Source organism: Somniosus microcephalus, chromosome 34, assembly GCF_052327205.1.
Source record: "Somniosus microcephalus isolate GS21.2 chromosome 34, FLI_Smic_1.0, whole genome shotgun sequence".
Classification (NCBI taxonomy): domain Eukaryota; kingdom Metazoa; phylum Chordata; class Chondrichthyes; order Squaliformes; family Somniosidae; genus Somniosus; species Somniosus microcephalus.
In genome coordinates, this window is record NC_141020.1 from 24,016,022 (window position 1) to 24,030,402 (window position 14,381).

Sequence of the window (14,381 nt, forward strand, 5' to 3'; positions counted from 1 at the left end):
GGAATAGGACAACCCAGGTTTGATCCCTGGCCTCTGTCATTTCAAGGATGTTACAGGTGCTACAATTGGCCTCATTGCCTCTCTTGGTTAGGGAGGTGGAGATCGGGCAGGGTTCCTGCTCCTGGCAGCTGCCCTGCAACACCTGCTGGGGCTGTATCTACAGGAACAGGCTTGTCTGAGATGGCCACCATGGTCAAATAGCCCACTGCCACTCACTATCAAAATCTCACTCTTGAATAATGGTCCTTTGGGCCTCGTGCCAGAGGATGACCATATCCCAGCAAGGGGACCAACACCTTCAGAAAAGAAATTGAGAAATCGAACGCTAACGCTAACTCCAACCCCTAACCCGAAACCCCAAATCGTGCAGTGCCAACAGCACAATGCAGAGCCGGCTGTGTGTCAATAGTCATTGTGACATCATCGGCGCTCGTTGTGAGGTCACTGATGGCCGTTGTGATGTCACCGATGATGTAGGTCGGCGATGTTGTCAAAGTTGCTTCGAGAAAGAATTGACGCCCCATTATAACTGATACACGTGACTGCAATCCGTGCACCCCGTGATTAATTATTGGACTGAACCCCGGTGATGATGCTGTATAAGGGAGACATTACGAGCTCAGACTCCCATTGCTGAGCTTCACCCATTGGGAGCTCATCATGGGAATCTGGGGCATGGAGGGTCAGTGCACCCGGTCAGGAACACAAATTCATAGAATCCACCCTTAAATCTGTATTATTTATCATCAGCTTTCCAAAAAATAATTTTAAAAGCAGTTTAACAATCAACCCATAAATGCAGGACTCAATCAATAGTGAGGTCACCCTCGCCAGTGAGGTCATCACCTGGCAGGTCATGTGACAGCTCGAGCCACAAGGCGTCACAATGAAATTCGTGACTTCACAAAAGCAGGAAATAATGACACCGCCCCTTTTCCAAATAAAGTTGTCGGCTGTTTGGTCATCCAGCAGTTAAACTTTGGGTTTGACCACGAGGAGATTGAGAGAGCGAGTCTTCAAAAGAAACTTTTTCAAAACAATCAACCAAACTCTTTAAAATATTAAATAAGTTCAAGGCCATCGAATTAGGAATCTACAAAGAAAAGTCTGCATAGGACGGACATCTGTGAGTGTGAGAACATCCACTCGCAGGAGAAAAAGAGCCCGTGTTAGGGTGGAGACATCGAATCGTCGAAACATCAAATCGACAAAATAACACCAGCAATACTGGTGAAAATCTGTGAGTAAAACAGAGCTCTGTGTTGTAACACACAGTGTGCTTATCACTAGGGCACATTGTCTGAAACAATTGGTTTCAAACAGATTTTATTCACACTGAGCTGAATTTATAAAGAATTCAAGAACAACAAATCTACCCTGTATTTCCAAAAAGAATTGAGAATTAAACGGCTACTTTTGGAGATTTAAAGCATTTCTGGCTGGTAAGGGAGGAAAGGAAATACAGAAAATAAACCGATACCAAGAACAAAAGTAAAACTCTACCAGCAAGGAGCCGAAGTCTCTGAGCCGACAGTGTGTTAACCATAAACAAACACATTTAATATCAGAGGAGAAAAGTGTCGGAATGGTGACTAACAGAATGGAACATTCGATGGGCATGATTATGAACTTGCTTTTCGATGAAGATGAATTTGTTCGAATTAGATTATCGGAGTCACTGCGAAAACTAGGAAGCAGCAATCATGAAATCGTACTTACATTCTGTCGTGGGTATCTTACCAGAAACAAACTGCCATCGGTACAATGCTCTGCCTTACTAACGGCAATGACGTTGATAGTAAAGGAGAACCTTGAACACTTACGCCAACCGTTGGCTAAAAAACTGACCAACTTGGCTTTGGCGGACATGACCAGATCCGAGCCTGTGAGTATTCAACATCAGGAAGCGACAAGTAGCCTCCTGGTTAGTCTGGGAGCCAGGTTTCCCATTCCCATTTTCAAGCAGATACAGTCAGTGTGCCAACCATGGACCCAACTGCATTTCTACATGGTGCTGACACTGGCAAGGCTGTGTAGAGCAAACGTTCATTGCACGGTACCTCGACTCAAGCCGGTCTTGAAAAACATGCTTCCCATGCTGCACAGAGTAACCGATGGGGAAATGAAAAGGACTCTCTGTGTTGCATGGGGTCTTTTTAGTGACAGCATTCGAGAATACCTGTCAAACACAGAGAGAACCCCAAAACCTAGACTGAAGAAGAAGATATTCTTCTGTGAGATTTCTATGGCTTACGACCTACTTTTTAATTCATGGCTGCCCACAAAAGAGCCCAAGGTGAGCACAGCAGTAGTAGAAGCAGTAGACAAGATCATCCATTTACTACCCGATGAAAAACTAGAGAAGGAGCTCCCCAACTTAATTCCAACCATTCTCTCCATGTACCAGGAAACCTCTCCTGATCCTTGTGTCACTAAGAGTCTGTGCAGTATACTGCGCACTGCCATAGAGAGGAACAGTGATGTACTCGTGACCCAACTGCAGAGTCTGCTGATCAATTTACAGAACAAGATCTGTATTGTGATGGAACACCCCACCGACCCCTTTTCTGAGAAGCAGCTAAATGAAATCCTTTGCTGCTTCGGATTTCTAGCTCCGGTCTTTACAAGCCAGATACTGGAATTCCTTCAGATGCAACTGGCAATTGACAATGACCAAATTCAACTTGGGGCACTGGCCGTACTGAAGTACCTTCTCGATACTGTCCCTTCAAACATGGAAAGTCAGAAGAATCAGATTCTGACTTGCGTACAACTACCATTTTTAACTAAGAATAACAGAGTGAAGGGACTACTTGCACAGGTAATATATACTATGGCCAGTCACAATTACTTGCAGCTAGAGGGAGGAAAGGAACTGGTGGAATTTATCATCCAACAGTGTGCTGTGCCCACCGAGGAGAACGAGGAGAACAGACAAAGCAAAGAGGAGCTCTGCAATGTAATGGCGGATGTGACTACGGAGAATGATTTAAGGAGACTGTGTGAGGGATTGATGAAACTGATGACGGTTTCTTTACCGATTGGTGATGTCCTCTGTTCCTACCTACTGGAGTTTGTGATCCCAGTAAAGTACACTGACGCCTTTTCTACAGTCTGCGGTTCCTTAGTATACCTTGGAATAAAGAAACTGGAAGCTGGGACAATAACATTTGTTGTTAATTGTGAGGACCATTCAAATCTCCCTGAGCCTCGTAGACTACTGACGCGGCTATTGACTGTGTCTTCTTCTCTACGCCATGGAAAAGGCAGAGGTGCTCCTGCTCTGAGCTTACTACATATCCTGGGAATGAACATCCACCCAGCAGCAGTGAGAGTCTGGGACAAGGAACTCCCAATTTTAGTGAACTTTCTGTGGGAGAATTCAGAGCAGTCCAATCTCCAGAAGGAGTGGGAAGAGAAACTGTTGGGGGTTTTGTCCCAGACGCTGGAGGCAATCGCAGATGAGGTGTGGATGGTCCAGCTAATTGAAGAAATGACCAACTGCATTCACACCTTTCACCTGTCTCCAATAGAGAGGGGTTTTCTGTACAGGTGTTTAGGCAGAGTGCTCCGACTGACCAAGCAAAAAGAAATCTTCAAACAAGTTCTTCAGGAGATGCTACAGAGTGTCCAGCACAATGAAGATTTAGAGAGAGACAGGGTAGCTGCTGGAATTGGAGACTGTGCTGTAACCCACTTAGACACCACGCTCATCACACTGAAAGGTTTCATCAAGTTCAACAGTTCAAAGACACCAAGATCCTTCAACCTTATTAAGCACCAAGGTGACAATCAAAAAATAAATATTAAAAGCATGCTCATTTTATGCTATGGACAGATTATGTCACGTTGTCCTCGGGACCTCATTCTGCCCAGAATAGAGACCGACATTCTGCACAATGTGCTGTGCCTTTTTAACACCAAGATTTTTGGACTGAAATCTAAGGTGAAGGACTTAACACTGAAGTTAAGTTTGATCAAGACGGTTACACTGTTGGCCAAAGCTATCGAACCCAGTGAAGAACACGCCCCCTACACTTTGACCAGAAAGACAGAATTGCTGAACTGCATGCAGGAGCTGATCGCGGCCGAGCCAGCAGAGACAATGACCACCTCCCTTCGAAAGTCTGCCATGGATGCCTGTGCATCCCTCATAAAACTGGAGCCTTCAATGAACAGCAACAGCGAACTAATTCGCATCTGTTGGAATAGTGTCTTCAGCTTGCCAGATTTGGAGACCAGCAGTGCCAATGAAAGTACCAACATGGACATGGCAGAGAGACAGAAGCTTCACACTGAGACAATGGCCTCTCTGCAGAATCTTCTGGAGGAATGTTTACTTTTGGATTTGTCTCCTGATGGGCTTCATTCTATATTCAAGAACATGGAGACTGGGATCCAATCCATAAAGGGCCATGAGCGAGAAAAGGCAATGAAGACTACTTTACAGCTGGTGACGTTTTACCTGGAGAAACTGGATGTTAGCAATAAGGTGCCATCCCATAACTTGGTGACTATTATTGGATGTGTGGGGCTTCAATGTGCAGATCCATCGCAAGTTGTAAGGGAGGCGGCCATTGAAAGCCTGTATGGATTGCTTTATATCCAGTTACACCTCGAAGGGTTTCCTGTGGGTCATCAAGATAAGGAAGTGGAGCATCTGAAAGCCATCAAAGGCGGGTTAAACCAACTTACCAGCCAGGCCCTCTTTCAAACGTGCACTGATGTTGGTAAAGTTCTATCTAAGTGTATAACCCATGATCAGCTGAACACTCTACTCTTCACCATCTTTAAAGGGCTAACAGACAAGCAGCGGAACATTTCCTGCACAGCTTCTATTATCACAAATGTCCTCATTGCCGAAGGTGGAGCCGCCCTTGCTAACATTCAGGGAACAATCAAAGTATTGTGCAGTCACTTGTGCTCAATTACTGAGCCACAGGTGACAAATGCAGTGACGCATTCGATCTCCATTCTGGCGTCACACCATATGCCAGCAGTTTTGTCCACTCTCCTCACTTACCCTAGTCCACCTGACAGGTACATTAGTGACATATGGAGATCACTACTGTCAGATAATGCACAAGCCACAGCCGCAACCAACTACCTACTGGGCAACTTAAAGTCATTGTATGACGGCGGCAGAGATTCCCGTGTCAGAGACACAAAAGATTCAGCAACTCAGCAGCCTTTAGCCGTGCTCTGTGCTCTTCGTGAAGTGGTACGAAAGCCTGAATCAGGGGACGTGATAAACATTCTATACCCCCAGTTCATCAGCACCCTTCTGATTCATCTCAGCTTCAGTGTCTGGGCTCGGTTTCCTACCAACTTTCTGAGAATTCCAAAGGGTGGGAACACCTTGCTCCCGACTCTGAAGCTGAATGATGCTGACGCTTGCCATTACTCAGCTGAGATACTTCGAGCTGTCCTGACACAGGCAAAGGGCGATGATACCATCATGAGAGAAATGGGAGGATGGGACCTCATCGTGAGTCCAAGAAAGCACCATGAGGGGGTTACACTGCTGGCAAGCACATTGACCGTGTGTGCTGCCCCTCATCTGATCAGCATTGTGGAGCAACTCACTCCTTTCCTTGTCAACATAGGGGAGAGTCTGAGAATCACAATAGCTGCCTTCTTTGGGGAGCTTTTAACTCATTCAGTGGTGTCGGACTTGTTGCTGACGGATACTCTTCTAGAGAGTTTGTTGCTATGCTTAAGTGATGAGTCCCTTATTGTCCAATGGCTCGCTCTACAAGGTTTGGGAAACGCTGCAATCGGAGCTTCTCAACAGATAGACAAACACTGCGTCAAACTGTTGTCCACAATGATATGTGTGATTGACGAGAAGTCTGAACCCAAGAATCTCATTGCTGCTGAGGCAATGTCGAGCATGTCCAAAGTTCTAGATCAGCTCCAGGAGGATTATACAAATCCCATTCTTGGCGATGTAGCACTGGCAGTTGAGCCTTACTTTGAACATCAACATGAGAAAGGGAGAGCTGCGGCGTTTAATGTTCTTGGGAAGCTGATCAGATTGGGGACTGTGGAAGTTTACCCTCCAATAAAGGAGCACACCAGCTACACCTTGATCAGTTTGCTGCTGCATCTCAACGATGAGAGCAATGAAGTCATCAAAGTCTGCAAATCTGTGCTGCATTCCTATGGTCCAGTAATGGAGTCTGAAAACATTTGCAAGATGTTTCAAGAGCTTTCCTTGAAGGAGACCACCCTGGATTATGAGGACTATTTAAGCAAAATCTCCAGGCATATTGCCACAGACTTCCCCAACCAGATCACCTTGTACACATATAGGTGTTCCATCTTCTTCAGGAATGTGCTACCTCAGATCAGAGGAAACGCAGTGACGTTCCTCGGTTTCCTCATGGACAATGCACCATCGTATTTTTACATATCAAAGTCTGCAGGTCAGACTTGTGACGAGATTATTGCCTTGCTGTCAGATCATGTGCAAGATGTCAGAACGAAAGCAGCCAAGGCGATACGATACCTCTACATGTATTAGATACCATTAGAACAAAATTATTGTAAGGGACTTGTTTGTATTGTGTTTGGAAATGAGTCTGAAGTAGAGGAATTCGTATATCGAAAATGGCCAAAAGGAGGGGAGGGTGTGGAAGGATCAGGGCCTGTGCATCATTGAAACGGACGTGTGCACCTCCCTGAATGGTCCCAATGTTCTCCACCCTTTATACCGGTGTGGGTCGGGCTGACCTGTAAGAATTCGCAATAATTTACAGTTCTGAAGATTAATTTTTTTGATTAAAGAATCCCTGGGCATTGTGCTTTTAAATTTCCAGGGATAAAAATGGCTGTCATACCACATGGCTGAAGACAAAGGGCAGCTTTCTGTGTCTGGAAGTAAGGATCAATGGAACCAATCAAATGGGTGTCCGCACCCCCCCAGCAGCAGGACAATCGATGCCTGTTTACAAAACGTTACCACAGGACAGTGCTTTGTTTACAAAGCAATTGAATGCTATTAGCATTTGTTTGTATAGCGAGTGGATACATCTAAACTGCAGAAGAGACTTTTGTATCTTGAATGGGATCCGTTTAAGAATTGAATGGGTCTAAATCACCTAGCATTCTGGACAATAGAGCAGTTGTATTTCCCTTTTGTTTCAGCCCAGGGAGCTCCGGAAGACTCTAACCCAGTCCAACCACTTTGAGTTAGCCAATCACAGCTTTCTCTTGTGTATTGGACCCTTTGGGTGGGGAATTTTGCACACAGCCCTTGCAAAGCAGAATGGCAGGAGCTCACCAGGTATAAAGATAGCTGCTGAGAAGCTATCTCTCTCTTTTTCTACTTCGCTGGGCCACAGGTGAGCAGGGTGTTCTGACTCCTCAACAAGGCAACCGAGCAGGAGTTTGGGGCGGTGATTTAAGGGAATTGCTAAGATTGTTTAAGTAACATTGTAGCCATTGTATCCCTCATTTTCACCGTCTGCAACCCCCTGTTATATAGTTTTGCTGTAATTACTGTGTTCGTGCGGTATAGTTTATTCTTTGGATTGTAGTTTATTTAGGTAATAAAACTTGTTTCTCTCATTCAAACCACTTGTCCATTTTAATATCATTAATTATAAGTTCCTCCACTCAGAACTGAAGGAGGGGTAGCGATTCGAAACCGCTGTTTGTAAATTGGTTTAGAGTGCAGCAGCAAAAAGACTGCTGACCAGGTGAATTACTGTAAACCAGGTAAAAGGTTGGAATTGGTCAGAGCTCAGAGGCAAAGGCTGCTGGCCAGGTAAATTACCTTAAACCAGTGAACAGAAGCCCCCCCTTACAAATGGCGAGCCAGGTAGGAGTCGAAGCAGTTTTTGATTTAATAAGTGGTCTGAATCTGGAGAAAGCATCAGCTATATTTTTTCTCGTTGTTTTCAGTATGTGGGTAGCCCTGCAGATGTTAGCAGCAGCATGTAGGCTGACCTATCATGGTATAGGTGGCTGGGTTAAGAAGGGTGAGAAGAGGGTGCAGGAGGAGGTTGAAGAGGCCAAGAATCGGGAGTCCCAGCTTGAAAAATGCCAGGCGGAGGTAGAACGCCTCAGAGAGGTGTATGAGGCCAGAGCTAGTGGAATGAAGGTGCGGGAGAATGCATGCCTCACACTAGAGGTCACGAAATGCCAGGCATTTATAGAGCGCCTTGTGCAGGAAGTCACAGAGGCAAGGGACTGTGAGATGAGGCTACGGGAGGAAATCACACACCTCACCCAAGAAGCTAGCGAGGGAAAAAGCCATGCAAGGTGTTGAGTCTGTGTGTCCCAGTTATGTTTATTATAAATCACTGGACACAGACAACAAGAATAACTTTAACAGGTCTTTACTATTCGGAGGTCAGGGCTGAACTGCCCAGCAGATCACTACACAATGTTTATATACCGGTGTGGTCACCACCGGTATTACAGTATACAGCAGCCAAGAGAAAGTAGTACATCTCTTAAGGTAGTTCTCTTAAGGTGGAACAGGTTACATACACCACAATCCTCCCTTTTTAGCTTAACAGTGTATATCCCCATTTAACATAACATAATAACATATATATATATATATATATACAACTTCATGCAAAACAGTTCAAAGATTCAGTCTCTGAGGAGGCCTCCTGATCCGAGTTGGATAACGCCTTTCAGGGGTCTCTGATTCTCGTTGCTGGGGTGACTCATCTAGTTGATCTCTTATGGATTGGACATCATCATCAGGTACATTCACTTCTGAGGTAGATGCTTCAGGTTCACTAACTTCTTCCACGGTTGTCTCTGCCGTAACCCTGGGTTCGACCCCTGTTCTCGATTCTACCAGTTGGTCAGCATGATGTCGTATTACATTTTCACCAATATCTACCGTGTACATCAGGGGTCCTTGTCTGGCCCGAATTGTTCCAGATTGCCATTTCTCATTTTTATAGTCCCGGGCTAACACTGGTTGTCCTATTTCGAAACTCCGAGTGGTCTTGTTATTTATATGCTGGAACTGTTTGTTTTCGACTTCCCTCCGCACATTTGGTTTTAACAAGTCCAACCTGGACCGCAACCTCCTGTTATAGAACATCATGGCAGGACTTTGGTTTGTCACTGCATGAGTGGCGTTTCGATATGCCAGTAGGAAATTGTCCACCTTGTGTTGTAGTGGAATCTGATCTTCACTCATGGCCTTTATTGCTTTTTTGAACGTTTGTACAAATCTCTCGGCCAACCCGTTTGTAGCCGGATGATATGGGGCAGAGGTATAATGTTTCACCCCATTCTTCTTCATGAATTTCTGGAATTCTTCTGACACGAACTGCGGTCCGTTGTCTGAACATATTTGTTCTGGCAATCCATTTCTTGCAAATATCGTTCTTAGCACCGCGAACGTCTTTTCCGAGGTAGTGGTAGTCATCTTAATCACTTCTGGCCATTTAGAATGTGCGTCCACTGCAATTAAATACATGGAGTCCATGAATGGACCAGCAAAGTCAATATGTACACGTTGGCATGGGGTTGAAGTCCATTCCCATGGATGCAGCGGTGCAATCGGAGGTGCATTTTGAACATTTTGGAACCCTGAGCAGCTTTTCGTCAGATCCTCTATCTGTTGGTCGATACCCGGCCACCACACATAAGCCCTAGCAAGGCATTTCATCTTGACTCCCCCCAGATGACCTTCATGCAGTTCCTTTAGAACTCTCTCTCTTAACTTAGGAGGAATAATCACCCTTGTTCCATACATCAATGTTCCTTGACAGACGGACAGCTGTTCTCGTCTTGCTGAGAATGCCGGTAACAGTGGATCACCATGTGCTGGCCATCCCTTCACTGTCAATTCGTAGACCCGGGACATTGTCGGGTCATTCCTTGTTTCTCTTTCAATACCTGCATTGGTGACTGGTAAACATTCGATGATGGTCGAGTGAAATAACTCAACAGGGTCAACCGTCGGTGCCTCCTCCGCTGTAGGTAGTGGCAGGCGCGACAGCCCATCAGCATTACCATGCTGCTTTGTACCTTTGAATTCAATCTGATATTGATGTGCCCCTAGGAAAAGGGACCATCTCTGGAGCCTCTGTGCTGTCATCACCGAAACACCCTTCTTAGGGTTAAAAATGGATACCAACGGCTGGTGGTCTGTCAGTAGCGTAAACTTTTGGCCCTGCAGGTTATGATTAAACTTCTTTACTCCCCACACAAGGCTGAGAGCCTCCCTATCTATCTGAGCATAGTTGCGCTCAGTGGAGGTCAATGACCTGGATGCGAATGCGACTGGCCTCTCCAAGCCATTTGGCAACTTGTGTGAGAGTACTGCCCCAATACCATATGGAGAAGCATCACAAGCCAAACGAATAGGCAGCGTTGGGTTGAAGTGAGCCAACACTTCCTCTGAGGTGATCAATGCCTTGCTTTTGCGAAAGGCCCTCTTACAGTCCTCACTCCACTTCCATGGTACTCCCTTCTGCAAAAGAGCGTTCAGCGGGTGCAGCACCGTGGATAAATTTGGCAGAAACTTATGGTAATAGTTAATCAACCCTAGGAACGACCTCAACTGGGATACATTATCCGGAGCGGGAGCCTTCACAACAGCTTCGATCTTGTCAGGAGACTTATGAAGCCCCTCCTGGTCAATGACATGACCACAGTATGAGATCCGCTTCTGAAAGAACTCACATTTCTGGTGATTAACTCGAAGTCCATATTCTTTCAATCTGGTGAGCACCAGTTCCAAATTTGCAAGATGTTCCTCATCATCATCTCCTGTAATCAGAATATCGTCCAGGTAACATTGTGTGCCTGGAATTCCCTGTAATACCTGCTCCATGGCCCTCTGCCAAATTGCTGGAGCCGATGCCACTCCAAAAAACAGTCTATTATACCGATACAAGCCTCTATGCGTGTTGATCGTGAGATACTGGCGCGACTCTTCCTCAACTTCCATCTGTAAGTACGCCTGCGCCAGGTCTATCTTGTGAAGTGTTTCCCGCCAGACAACGAAGCGAAGATATCCTCACTCCGCGGAAGCGGATATTGCACCGTGTGAAGCACCGGATTAACAGTGATCTTGAAATCTCCACAGATGCGAACATTCCCCGGTTCCCCCAGCTTGTTGCTCGATGAACGCTTCATGACGGGAACAATGGGCGTGGCCCACTCACTCCAGTCCACCATAGACAGTACTCCTGAATGTTCTAGCCCTTCCAGCTCAGCTTCCACAGCAGGTCGTATCGCATAAGGTACCGGTCTGGCTTTGAAAAATTTCGGGTTTGCATGTTCTTCAACCTTGATGGTTGCCGTAATTCCTCTCAGTGTTCCCAGTCCCTGTTGGAACACCTCTTTAGCATCGTCCAATATTCTGGACAATCGTTTAGGTTTGACATCTTCTTTTTTACCGGAATCTACCGTTAGTGCTTTTAAGGAATGCCAGTCCATATTTATTCTCCTGATCCACTCCCGTCCCAGTAGTGGTGGACCTCCCTCAGGTAGCACCTATAAGTCCATTCCTCGGCTTTCTTTGCCCTTGTGGACCACCTTTACCTTTATCTTTCCGATGGGGTATACTCTTTGCCCCGTGTATGTTTTCAATACAATCTCCGTATCCCGTAGGGGAATATGTGGGAATAACCTTTTGTAATCTTGCTTATTCATGACCGTCAATGCCGATCCAGTGTCCAATTCCATCTTCACTTGGACTCCTGCTATCTGAAGTGTGACCCAGATAGTTTGGAGGTCTGCTTCATTACCCACATTGTGTTCTCTTAGACAACCCAGTTCCTTACTGCTGGAGTCTGAATCTGACTTCTGTTCATCCGAACTGTTCTCTGTCACCTTGTGTACCTTTCTGCACTTTTCCTGCGGTGACTTTTTGTTGCTGGTCTTCTTTCCTGACCGGCATACTTTAGCTATGTGACCAAGCCTGCCACATTTTCTGCATTCCTGATTTTTTGAACCAACACTGGTTCTGATCGTGCGTTGTCTTTCCACAACGATAACACTTTACTGCACCCAAGGCCATTTGATTGGTGCTGAGTTCCGATGACCTTAGCTGCATTTCCCAAGTGCCTCTCGCTGCGGCTTCGTGCGATGCTGCAATAGTGACAGCTTTATCAAGCGTTAGATCATTCTCTTCTAGCAGTCGCTTTTGTGTTCCTTCTTTTAACAATCCACACACAAATTTATCTCTCAGCGCATCTGTTAGTCCTGTTCCAAACTGACAGTACTTTGATAGCTTACACAGTTCAATTAAGAATTCAGCATTGCTTTCTTCTTTCAGCTGCGTTCTTCTGTAAAAGTTAAATCGTTCCGCTATCAGCAGCGGCGTGGGGTTTGAATGATTTTTCAGGACAGTAACAATATTCGCGAAAGTCTGATCCGCCGGTTTATCTGGTGATACAAGGTGCTTCAATAGCCCATACGTCCTCGCACCCATTGAGTTTAATAAGGGTAGTGCTTTCTTATCATCTGGTACCTCATTTGCTTTACAATAAACTTCCATGCGTTTTACATACGTGGCCCAATCTTCGACATCGCTATCAAAAGCATTGATGTTACCATGTTTAGGCATCCTTGCAAGTTTCTTTAACTTTTCTTTTTCCCAAAATGGCGGCTTCCCGCGCTTGTCTTCTTCCCCCGCCTACTAAAATGGCGGCTTCCCGCGCTTGGCGGTTTTTCCCACGCTCGTCTTCTTCCCCCCGCCGACTACAATGGCGGCTTCCCGCGTTTGCCTTCTTCCCCCGCTGGCTGCAATGGCGATTGCCATGCTGCTGCCGTTCTCGCCTCCCCAGCGGTTCTCAATTCCCCGACGCTGCTTTTTGCTCCCCCGTGGTTCCCGTGGGCATTCACGCTTCCCCTGCTGTTGTGCCTCTCAGCCCCACTTGCAGGCCGGTCCTTTACACCAGCTGCGGTTGAGTTCTCCGCGGTTCTCGTGGCCTTAATGCTGCCCCAGTCGCTGCGCCTCTTGGCCCCGATTGCAGCCCGGCCCTTTTCACCGGCCGCGGTCGAGTTCTCCGCCCTTTTTCCTCCGTTTTCCCTCCCCTATTCCACAGCCAACGCGGCCGACTTTCTGCTCGTGTCGCTGATCGGCTTACCCACCACCGTGGTAGAAGGGATGATCACTGCCTGTCGCTGATGGAGGGCTTCGTGGTCAGAATTTTTCTTTTTAACCCGGGTTCTCGATGCCTCCCGTGCGATGTGGTGCTCAGCAGGATGATGAGGGCGGATGCCTCTTCTCGACGCCCATTCTGAGGACGAAGCTGCCTTGGATGTAAAACTGCCGCAGGGTAAGATCGGACTTGTCGCCACTGTTGAGTCTGTGTGTCCCAGTTATGTTTATTATAAATCACTGGACACAGACAACAAGAATAACTTTAACAGGTCTTTACTATTCGGAGGTCAGGGCTGAACTGCCCAGCAAATCACTACACAACGTTTATATACCGGTGTGGTCACCACCGGTATTACAGGATACAGCAGCCAAGAGAAAGTAGTACATCTCTTAAGGTAGTTCTCTTAAGGTGGAACAGGTTACATACACCACACAAGGAACAAGATAGAATTCCTAAAGTACCAAATTATAGGAGTAAAGAGGAGCGAGATGAGACTGCGGGAGGAGAATGCCTGCCTCACCTCAGAAGAGACAGAGCAGGAGGAGAAGTTTAGGGAAGGAAAGGCAGCTTATAAGCTGGCCTGCGCCCTAAGGTTTAGTCAAGCAGATCATGGCCCCTGTAGGGCACCCCCTTTAGAATTGTACCTTTTTGTTTATATTGCCTCTCCTCATTCTTCCTACCAAAACTAGAGCCTTCATGGAAAGCATTGGGCCAGTAATTCCGGTCCCTACGCGTGAGTACAGATCGGGTATTCACATGGCTTTAAAGGCATCAAAGGGGATGATTTGTCTGATCAGCCCGAAGGCAGGTCACATGGACTTTACTGGCAGCCCAAGTAGAACCACCCAACAGGCAGCACCCAGAACAGTCCTGGATTGGGAATTAGAGACCCCAAGACCGCAGCCCACAGCTCCGAGTCTTGAGGAGCTCTGGCAGCGAGGAGGGGTGGACAATGGGGTGGTAGGAGAACACCAGCAGGTCCCGCTAGGCAGGTGGGGACCAGGACCAGTGTACCCCCTCCAACAACGGAGGTACGGTCCACCCGTGAGGAGTGAGCCTGAGAATAGGAATCCTCAGCCCACAGCAAGTTCGAGTTCACAGGCAAGCACTGTGGCTTGTGTGGGGGGAGGAGCCATTCATGTTCAGAGTAAGCTGTTTAAACCAGGGAACAGGGAAGGAGAGTTCTGGCACCCCTGTAGAGCAGGTCCAGTAGTAGAAATCCGGGATAAGGGAGGCACACAGGGGATACTTTTGGCCCCAGAAAAAAGGCAGGTCCAAAATTCC

At 46.7% G+C, this 14,381-nt stretch overlaps 1 protein-coding gene across 1 annotated transcript; it reads left to right on the forward strand.

Annotated features, from left to right (window-relative positions):
• Positions 1 to 1,600: 1,600 nt before the first annotated feature.
• Positions 1,601 to 6,526, forward strand: LOC147096881 (maestro heat-like repeat-containing protein family member 1). The gene has a single exon (XM_085973143.1). The coding sequence runs from the start codon at positions 1,601 to 1,603 to the stop codon at positions 6,524 to 6,526; it is 4,926 nt and encodes a 1,641-aa protein (XP_085829269.1).
• Positions 6,527 to 14,381: the final 7,855 nt, after the last annotated feature.

Coding starts and splice junctions, on each gene's coding strand:
- LOC147096881 (XM_085973143.1), top strand. CDS start 1,601: ATGGAACATTCGATGGGCATGATTATGAACTTGCTTTTCGATGAAGAT.